General features: G+C 39.4%; 1 protein-coding gene across 1 annotated transcript in view; it reads right to left on the bottom strand.

Moving 5' to 3' along the window:
- Positions 1 to 784: 784 nt before the first annotated feature.
- The window catches only part of GLUD1 (glutamate dehydrogenase 1), a 38258-nt gene continuing 28228 nt past the window's right edge, over positions 785 to 10814 (bottom strand). Inside the window, exons 6-13 of the mRNA XM_027860190.1 lie at positions 9663 to 9842; positions 7747 to 7884; positions 7315 to 7452; positions 6594 to 6674; positions 5865 to 5988; positions 5000 to 5091; positions 3059 to 3121; positions 785 to 1915 (exon numbers count right to left, since the gene is read on the bottom strand). Of these exons, the coding sequence (XP_027715991.1) occupies positions 1796 to 1915; positions 3059 to 3121; positions 5000 to 5091; positions 5865 to 5988; positions 6594 to 6674; positions 7315 to 7452; positions 7747 to 7884; positions 9663 to 9842 (936 nt within the window). The 3' untranslated portion in view covers positions 785 to 1795. The remainder of the gene's footprint in view (positions 1916 to 3058; positions 3122 to 4999; positions 5092 to 5864; positions 5989 to 6593; positions 6675 to 7314; positions 7453 to 7746; positions 7885 to 9662; positions 9843 to 10814) is intronic.

Genomic DNA, 10814 nt, shown 5'->3' with positions numbered 1-10814 from the left:
GAAAAAGGAAAAAAAAAAGAAAGTGGGATGTTGCTGGGACTGTGAACAATAGAGAGGGGGATGGGGAATCGCTTTTGTACAATGATAGCCAGGGTTTCAGAATTGCCGGACGAGAGTGTTTGATGGAGCGAACTATGCTAATCGTTGAAGAATGAGGTCAGAGAGGGAGGAGGGGAAAGGAAGCAGCTCAGGTGGAAGGAGGGAAGCCCAAGAGGATGAGCCAGTATTGAAGAGGGAGAAGTGAGGCTGGGCCTTCTCACAACTACAGGGTTCCAGGAAGGGCCTCACAAAACACTGAGTTGGCCTCAGGATGAAAATATATCATCTGAATATACTGAAATACACAATTAGATAAGAAATTTTAAAAAAACAAGAAACAATAGGTTTGAAAAAGACGAACTTTTAATAACTGCTTTTATCAACCTGTTAAGTCATACAGTTACAAAGTAGTTAGAAAAAAAAAACCATGAAATTTGTGATTTTTTTTTTCTGTTAAAAAAAGGGGGGAGACGGAGAATTCTTTCACTATATAAATAATATCTGGCACTTCACTGGGACTCTAGACAAAACGCTTCCCCAAATAACCCCAAGAAGTGAACTTGTCCAAAAACAAAATAAAACCACCAGATCTGATCCAATTTTGTGTCAAGGGCCACTTTGTTGGGCTTGATTATATTCAGAATGTGAGGTCTCTAAATAAAGAGAAAATACAAAGACTTCCAGAGACTAAAGTCATTGGCCAATATAGCAGCCAGCTAGGGTCCAAATGACAAGGCCAAAATTGTTTCTGGTTAGACTTCATATTTTAATTCATTTTTCAACGAGGCACCATAATACCTAGCAATCTGAGATCTGATCAGATCTCAAAGCAAAACAAACCAAAAACCCCACCTCATTTTTATTATGATTAAGAGGTTACTAAATTCGTCGGAGTATATGTCAGGATTATATTTAGCAAAGTTCAGAATATTTTTAAATGTTAAAAGAAAAACAAGCCCCATTCATCAGTTGAGTTACAAAGAGGAGAACTTGACTATTATGAACTGGATTTTAGTTTCTGCTGGATAACTGTACACAGTTGATAAACTATAAATGATACTGTTCTTTTCAGGTTATAAAAATACTAGCTTCTTTCATCCACATTTATAGGCATCTCACTGCTTGAGTCAAGGTTAGGTTTGATAAATGATTAAAGGCAATTCTATTACAGCAGCATGGTTTTGTTTTCTGTTTTTTTCTTAAAAAGGGAAAACGTTGACTAATGAAAAAGTCTATAATTCTGCAACAAGTCAGATGGAGGTATTTTGCTGATGTAAAGTAACAATCTAACTCCCTGCAGGACAGCCATCTTAGTCATAATAAAGCCCCCTGGAAAGTCTCAGGCAGGTCACAGCATTCACCAAAACTGCAATGAGCAGTGAGGGAGTGAGGGAGCTGACTGCTAATATGAGCCACCGGACGTTCGCCTGCTGTAGCAGATGACTCCTGAGGTAGGGAGGCAGCCTCAGGAGCAGGTGGTATGCCCATAGAGAGAAGGCATTTCACCGAGTAGCAAAACACACCATATGGCCCTCAACTGAGCAAACTAGTTATCGTTAGACCCATGAATCTGAGTTTAAAAAAAAATTAAAGACTAATTTGGACTGAAACTGGTTGAGAAGTGTCCACTACAGTAAATCATGAGGGAAAAGATATTTCTGTGGTTACATGTAAACTTGTCATAGGCTGGAAGAGGATGTAGAACAGGAGGAGGTGGTGAAGAGAGAATGCCAAGACAGGAGCACTGCTAACTCGCTTATGTGATGGTCAAACCGGCTTCATTATACACTTTGAAGATTTTCTCGATCGCGTTGACATAAGCAGCAGTTCTCAAGTCCAGCCCCAGGTTATACTTCATGGCAGTGCGCATAATTTGCTGAAATGTAGAGTGGAAAATATGTCAAAGTAAGCAACTTGGCCATCTATGCTTAAAAAGCCCCCATAATTAGCAAATAAGACATACAACAGGCTGTGGCTATCCAACCTTGATTAATGCAACAGCTTAACAGAACCAGTCTTATTTATTGAAGTTAAAAAAAAGTTGTGATTAAAATGATTATAACCTATGTGTTTATCTATTGATAATGTTGCTGTTCAGTCTTCATGACCCATTTACGGTTTTGTTGGCAAAGATAATGGGAGTGGTTTGCCATTTCCTTCTCCAGCTCATTTTACAGATGAGAAAGCTGAGGCAAACAGGGATAAGTGACTTGTCCAGGGACATACGGCTAGGAAGTATCTGAGGCCAGATTTGAACTCAGGAGAGATGAGTCTTCCTGACTCCAGACTCAGCATCCTAGCCCCTACAGCACTGAGCTGCCCCATAATGCAAATAACTAAATTCTATGAAAGTCAGACTTTGAGATGTTCCTGCAAATATTTTTACCATGTGTAAGGGGCCCCAGTAGGCATTTTGGATATTTTCATTAAGATCAAAAAAGAGAAAACAGAAAACAAAAACAAACAAATTCATAAACAGAAGCCTATGACTCAAGGTAGACAAATGCTACTCCCCACCCTTCCCCCGAGAACTAATGTGACATTCACATATTTAAGACAGATAAGTTTCCTCATGTTTCAATCTTCTTTGCCTATAAGCATCAGGACTTTAAACAGAACTGGGAATCTAGAATCCTCAACATCTGGAGGTTGTGGCCAGTTTCTTCTATATCTGGTACATGTGCCCTGGTTCTAGAACAAAATCATTTTAATGCCCAAGATAATTCCCTAATGAATGGCACTAACATTTCAGGGTTAAGTGATATAGGATCTAAAGGCACAATTTCAAGCAAGACTGTGTGTGTGTGTGTGTGTGTGTGTGTGTGTGTTGTGTGTACTGTGCACACATGCACTAAGGTGAGTTTAGAAAGACTCTTTGGTATAATGCTGGAAAATCTGTAGGACCTGTACTTAGTAGAAGCTAAAACTGATATTATTAAAGTTCAAGAAAAATGACACTTTTGAGCTACCTCTGATATGACTGGCAGAAAACAAAACAATATTATTTCTGCTTACATACCCGGGCAGAACGCTCCATCGTATATGCTAACCCGGAGTGTACAATGTCCTTCTCAGACGCTCCCTGCAAAGACAGAAAATGAATTTAACAAAACATTCTTTTGCTGTCCCCTTTTATTTCCCCACTGCCAACTAAAAATTGACACCTATAAATACATTAGAAAGACTCAACACTTGGTTATGAGTATACCTAATTTTAAAACTGCCGTACAAGCATATGTTTTTAATCAAATGAATATGCCTATGGTGGGAAAACAGAGAAGGAATAGTCATGACTGAAATTTGGGCACTCACAAGTATTTCTGCAAAAGTCAGGTGGATCTTTATAAACATTTTTGTAATGTGATTTTTAGAAGAAGGCTCCTCATGCCTGCAGGCCATCTCCACAACTATCAATAGGAATAGGAAAACCCCATTATAAAGGAGCTGTGACATCTATATTCTGTCCAAATGTCCCTTTAAATAGGGCCATCATTCAAGAGAAGCATGTGGTGAATGAAGGCATGCCTCACTATATGACATGGAAATAAATGAATTATGGGGGGAGAGTAACTTAGCCTTAGTTCATAGGTGAGAGAACTGAGGTTCAGAAGCAGACTTTCTGGATACACGGTTTGGGGCAAGTGGGAGGAGGGGGACTTCTCCCACCGCCTCATGACATCAGGTTCAGTGAGGTTCCACTCAGGCTCTCTGACCACAGGAAAGGCTGTTATTAGGTTCCAGGTGCCTCTTACAGTCAGACAGTCCAACCACATTGGGAGACTGAAATATTCAGGTGGGGGGGAAGCAGCACACACACAGGGTAAAGTAATTTGCTATGATCATATAAATAATCCAAAATAGTTTCCAGTTTAAGAATTCTCCATTTTTTTAAATTGAAGAAAGACTGCCTTTAGCAGTCTTGATATTAAAGGCACTGAACAGATACAGCTCAGGAACCACATGGTCAAGACAGAACTATGTACTCAGATTAGATCAGATCCAGCCCTGTTTGTTTTCGTAGAAAACCTGAGCTATTCTTGTGCAATGTCAGAAGGGAAAATGGTATATTCTGGTCATGGATCTCATGCTACCAAAAGTTAACTTTTGGTCAATATTTTGTACAGAAAAAAATATTCCTTGACAGTTTAATCATACTATGTGGAGGATAAAAACCTTTCTCCACTCTTTTTCATTTGAGAAAAAGCAGACCACTACTAAAGGGCACTTTTCATTCCTCAGTTTTAATAGTACACACCAGTGCTATTTGCTATAGGGACTTTCAACTAGACTGAGGTGATAAATTGTGAAAACGTCCTTTTTGATTTCAGTAATTAACATGAGCAACAGGAGGCAGTGCTGAAGAGCCAATGCAGCTGGCCTCAGAAGCCAGGAAGACCTGCCTGGAAGAGCTCAGTCCTGGCTCTCACACCCAGTGGTTGTGTGACCCTGGGCAAGTCACCTACCCTCAGTGCTCTAGGCAACTCTAATACCAGAAGGGGCCAAGAAGGTGCCTGCCGACCTGCACAGGTGGAGGGGAACTCCTTCACTCAAGAGTCTGCTAGACCAATGACATCACAGGTTCAGTCCCTAGCCAAACATATGAGCAAATACTGCAAGTATTGAGCTAACAGAACACAGTAGATGTTAAATTTTTTTTCATTTTAGAAAGTTAAAAATGGAATCTATTTTGTTTGTACAAAGACCATTCATAATCCTATTAAGATACATAATAAACACATTAACTTCTTTTACTATTATCAGCCATCAGACACATGGGACTAGAAGGCTCACTCCACATTTAGAATGTACTCAGGTAGAAGGTGTAAAATGTCCGAGCATATCAAAGCTATTAGCACCTCAATTATTGTAGAACACAAAACTTCAAATCAATTCCAATTTACTGGGCCTGAGTACCAAGAATAATCAATGCAAAAAAGATGATCCTGCTAAAGTTACTCACCGATATCCTGTCCTGGAATTCTGCTGTGGGTACAACTGGAATAGTACCGCCATGCTTGCCAAACTTTCTTTCTAAACTTTCTTGAACAGACACTGGGGGGAAAAAGGAAGTCAAGAATAAATAAGATTAGAGAGAAATGGGAGAAAAATGGACAATGACATAATTAAAAATCAACATGGAAATTCAAAGTTCTTAAACATATGATGATCATGTCCTGCTCTTCCATCTATCCCACTAAACGTTGTGTTAGAAAGGAGACTTTTAACATTGTCAAAGTTTCTACTCAAATGTGAACTTAGATTATTGTTTTGTTTCCATAATAACCATTACACTAAGGGTATCTTAACAAGTGTAGCTTGTTAAAGAGAAAATGCCAAGTGGGAAGGGTCAACGGAAACAGGTGCAAATAAAAATTTTCACCCAAACTTCAGATGTGACAGCAAATCCCTATTCTCAGAACCACCTTCAGGGCCAACGTTGTTCTTCATCAAAGATGAAATCTCCACAATTAATTCTGGCATTGGCTGAAAACAAGGAAAGGCCCAAGCCAGCGGCCCAGTTCTGTTCCAGGGACAGCTGGTGTCATTTTATTCTCAAAACCCTCGGCCATGACTTTAAACACAGCTGGGTGCCAGATGTCCCTTAGGCAGTGCCCTTCCACAGCCGAAAATAACATGTATTTAACATCATCTATCCAGCCTCCCTTCTCACAGGTCTGTGTCAAAGTAAACTCTTCTACTCTTATTTACTTTTTCTTCTCAAATTAAATTTCTCCAGCTTTATGAAAAGTGTGAAAAGCCCAAAGACAATCTCAATTAGTATTCTAATGATCCTCTCACTGGCCCTAAGACTTCTCAGCACTTACTGAGCAGGTGATAGTTAGAATCCCTTTCGTATTTGAATGTCAAACGGCCGTAGCTGACGTGGTTGAGATTTTTCAGCCATTCAAAGTAGGACACTGTCACACCTCCAGCATTCAAGAAGAGATCCTAGACACAAAAATATATCACAAATGAAATATCAGCAATTCATCTGTGCATGCAGAACCGTCATAATGAACATGGACAGATGACGTTAGAATTCCAATACCGAAGGGGAATCACCCTTTGTAAGATCTGACAATGTAAACTCTTTCAAGCCTTTCTCCTATAGTCAGCAGGTGTAGATGTTTTCTAGCCTTATGGGAGAGGACTTTTCTTCTCACTGGTCCACTGAAACATTGTTACAGAATACAGCTTCTGTCCCCCACCACCAGAGAACCACATTAAAGTGCCTTCTCAGATCCTGGTTCTAAGCATGGAAGCAATGGGATTACGTCAGATGGTGCCGGGGCCTCAGAGCATCTAGTCAGTCCTTGAGCGCCTTCATTTTACAGTTGAAGAAACTGAGGGAAAATGTAACCTAGCTTGACAATCCATGACAATTTCTAATAACCTTAAGCTAGAGTTTTAAAAGTTAAAAGAAAAGTTTCTGCTAATCATGATCCTACCAACTTCTTGTGCAAATCATGACATGACAATCCCCACTACCTGTAAAAGTGTTAGGATCCATTAGAAACAATGACAACAAGGAGACCATGATGACAACAACTTACAGGCACAACCAGAATATTCCTCTCCAAGAAGATCTTGTCAGCCTCTGGGGTTGTGGGTCCATTGGCACCTTCAGCAATGATCTAAAAAGGAGAGTCACAGGGCAACGGTCATACAAATACATTCTACCAAAGACGGGAGCAGCTTTATTCAGCTCCTACTATTCTTTTAAATGACTAAAAATTAAAATAATAGGGTACCCTTTCAAGGTTGCCTCTTGCAAGACCCCCTTCAACATTCTTATCTTTCAAAGAAGAGACCCTTAATAATAGTGTTAAGATGACCATTCATACAATGCTTTGTTGAGAAAATCTAAATGTAATCTTTCATGAAACCATTAATAACTTTAGTCCATGTTAATAATATCTAATTGAAGATTTCTTTCCTTTTTTGGGGGAAGGGGAGAAGGCAGGGAAGGAAGGGAAGTAGGAGGTCAATATGGGATTTTCTTTCCTTTAAAAACTATAATTCATCTTTTGTTTTTATGTCATCAACTTATAAATATACCCCTTCCTGTGCCAATCCAGAGTTATCCTTTATAGCAAACAACAAAAAAGGAGGGGGAAAAAGCAGCTTAACCAAATGAATCAAACATCAAGTGAACCTGAGAGTAGACTGCAGTATTCCACACCTACAACTAATTTCCTCCTGCTGAAAAGATGCAGTTGGGGGGGGGAAGGGTGGGACAGAGATACAATTGAACCTTTCTATATACAGTCTCACCTTTGCTTTGACTCTGGGTGCATTGGACTTAGTCAACTGTTTCTCACTGGCAGCAGGAATAAGTATGTCACATTCTGCTTCCAAAATGTTTCCCTCAAATGGCTTTGCCTTAGGGAAGCCAATAATTGTTCCATGTTGCTGTTGTTGAAAAAACAGAAGAAACGGTTGCATTAGAATTCTACCATGCCATAATTAACTTAAAGGGCCACCACTCACCCCCAACAAGATAAGAATGATTCTATATGCAATGATAAATGTTTGAGCCTTTCTTTATAAGTAGTAAACACCAGTAAAGGGAATTATAAGTAAAACTAATTTCTGTAAAGGACATTATAAGTAAAACTAATTCCTGTAAAAGTAACCACAGTAAATGTACATGGAGACAGAAAATTCTTTCAGAGACTTTACAGATCATTCCCAAGGGTGACATACCAATTTATAATCCTCTAGCTCCTTGGGGTCAATGCCATCTGGATTCCATATGCCGCCCTCATATTCACTAACACCAACACATTTAGCACCAAAACGATGTAAGTATCTCATCGAATGAAGGCCTACGTTACCAAATCCCTGTGAAGAAGGAACAGCGTGTGACACACACATACATCTATGCATAGGCATTTATGCAGCACTGCCTTAGAATGAGCCTGAGGAAACCGTGTGGTCACCTGCCCAGAGGCAGAGCCAGTTTACATCATGACTGAGATTGCATGACAACTCCTTCAACTCACAGCCCTGTTGTATGTTCACCTAATACCATAATGCAAACTCATTTCCAGCTGGAGAGCTTATTTTGCCAAGATACACCCTCCTTTTAGAGGCATGTCTCAATGCCACTGCCAATAACTATGACAACATAGGATTTGGCTCCTACCTAAAGGGTAAGTCACCTGTTGAATATAAATAAAGTCTGACCACTTAGGGTCTTTGGAATACAAGAGAAGATTTAGGTACTCCCTTTTTGGCTTCTGAGAACATAGTCTCACCGCGTCATCATTCAGATGAAAATACTAGTAAAAGGACTGGCCCACAGTCACCTTCTCACTTCAACTCCAGTGCTCTTCCCCGAAAATAACAAGGATTTTAGCTCATTTGATCCTTACAGCCACCTCATAACTATCACGGATATATCTCCATTGTTGAGATGAAGAAAATGGAAGACAGGGGGCAGCTAAGTGGCGCAGTGGATAGAGCACCGGCACTGAAGTCAGGAGGATTTTGAACTCTGGTTCAAATCCAGCCTCAGACCAAACACTTGACACTTATTAGCCGTGTGACCCTGGGCAAGTTACTTAACCCCAACTGCCTAAAAAAAAAAAATTAAAAAAAAAAAAAAAAAAAAAAAGGAAGCAGAGACGCTGAATGGTTTGCCCTGTTACAGTTAGTGGGTGTCAAATCTAGGTGACTCCAGTGTAAAGAAAAGGGTTTTCCTTATGACTTGTATAAAGTAAGCTATAAACTAAAATCAAGTAAAATCTACACACACACTCATAAAGTTGGAGGCGGAGAAAAGAGAGAAGAGTAAAATCTTTCTTGTTCCAAAGTTTAAAAGAAATGTACTGTTTTACAGAATGTGTGGCCCCTGCTAGGCTGTGTACCTCCTGGCCAGAAACCCCTTTAAGGGCAAGGTCTGAGTGTGACTAAAGGGCTCCCTTCAGAGCAGGCCCTGTATAGCTCCCTTCACCATAATGACCCCATGGATTCACTCTAGATAATCAAATTAATAATGTGTGCTTCCTCTAATAAGAGGATGTGGTGAACATTTTTCTGCTTATTACGCAACCAAGAGGACAATGTGTAATTATTAGGCCGTATTATTCTCATTATTCCAGATATAACAATTATTCTCTGGCTGAAGGAGTAACAATGGTTATGATTAGGCCCCTGATGCTCCAATAAAAAACATAAAAACACCATTAGAGATTTATCACTATTTTATAATGAATTATTTCTCATTTGCTCAATCTCATTATTCAGTAAACTTTTTAGACTCTTGCTTAAAAGGTTCTTGTTATTTTTGGATACAAAGTTTGGGTTGAAGCATAGGAAGAGGAGAGTGGGAACATTCCACAAACAGCAAAGACCTCTAAACCAGTCCTTACCACTGAAGAAAGTGTGTCCCTCAGTTCATATCAAAAAAGTATACACCTAGCATTAGAATCACTGGCTTTAAACTATTACAGTATATAAAAAATATTTCTTTTCATTAATCCCAGTTGAATTGTTTTATATGGCAAAATTTTGCAGTATTATCTACTTTGGATGAAAAGTAAAGTTTCTGAAAACATTTTAAAACAAATATTTCCAATGTTTATTTAACTAACTTTAAAAGAAATAAAAATAATTACCTGAACAACAAATGTTTTATCTGCAAATCCTGGAGTCATTCCCAAAAGACTCATGTAAGAAGCCTCATTGATGAAGTTTTCAATTCCATGGAAGACACCACGACCAGTGGCAGAGATACGCCCATGGATACCACCTTGACTAATGGGCTTGCCAGTCACACAGGCATGTGCATTAATATCCTATAAGAAAATTAAAGCTTAATTGAATATGTATCAATCACAAAACATCTCTGAGGGCACCAAGTGTGGGGGATACAAAGACAAATTTATATTCAACAGAGATGTGGGAGTCAACTGCCTAAAAATAAGTGAACCCATCGAAGTTATAAGGTCACTGAAAGAGTGTAGAAATAAAAGAGAGCCCCAGGACAGAGCTTCGGGTTACTCCCACAATTAAAGAGTGTGATATGGATGATGATGCAGAAAGGAGACTGAGAAGTGTTCAGACAGGTCGGAAACAGTATCCAAAGGACAGAGTGGTCAACAATGTCAAATGCCACAGAAAGGTGAAGAATGAGTTTTGAGAAAAAGGTCATGTTGGATGTGGCAACAAAGAGATGACTGGTAATGATGGAAAAATTAATTTCAGTTTAGTAGTGAGTGTTGGAAGCCAGAATGAAAGGAGCAGGGAAGTGAGGAAGGAGAGGAAATGAAGGTAATAAGAGATAGAGTTATTGTTGTTTTGTTTTTTAAAGAATGAGTATTGAGAAACACGAAATATGAAGATAGCTTGAGGGATGTTATGATCAAGTGAAAGTTTTTTAAAGGAGGGCATGTTTGTAGGCAGCATGGAACACAGCAGGAGACAAGGACAGATTGGAAGATTAGGGAGGGGCTGATCACAGGGGAATTCCACTGTAGGAGATGGCATCAAGGGTACAAGTACAAGAGCTGGCCTTGGTAAAGAACAGGGTACCCCCTTCAAAAGCTGGAAGAAGAAGGAAAAAGAAGTTAAAAAAAACATTTGTTACAGTGATTATATATACCTGAGATTAAGTAAAATAGGGTTGCATTTTGACCCAGTTAATACAGTTGGGTTGACTTCCTCTAGCTCCGTTCAGTCGCCTGTGAGCAGAGGTGGAAGAAGTAGATGGTGAAACAATCTAGGGTTAGGGTTGGGGTGACTGCGGAACTGGAAAGTCAGACTGTTTG

Source organism: Vombatus ursinus, unplaced genomic scaffold, assembly GCF_900497805.2.
Source record: "Vombatus ursinus unplaced genomic scaffold, bare-nosed wombat genome assembly UNPS02000749.1, whole genome shotgun sequence".
NCBI classification, from domain to species: Eukaryota; Metazoa; Chordata; class Mammalia; order Diprotodontia; family Vombatidae; genus Vombatus; species Vombatus ursinus.
The sequence above is the reverse complement of the archived record's forward strand: the minus strand, read 5'-3'. Positions and strand labels throughout refer to the sequence as shown.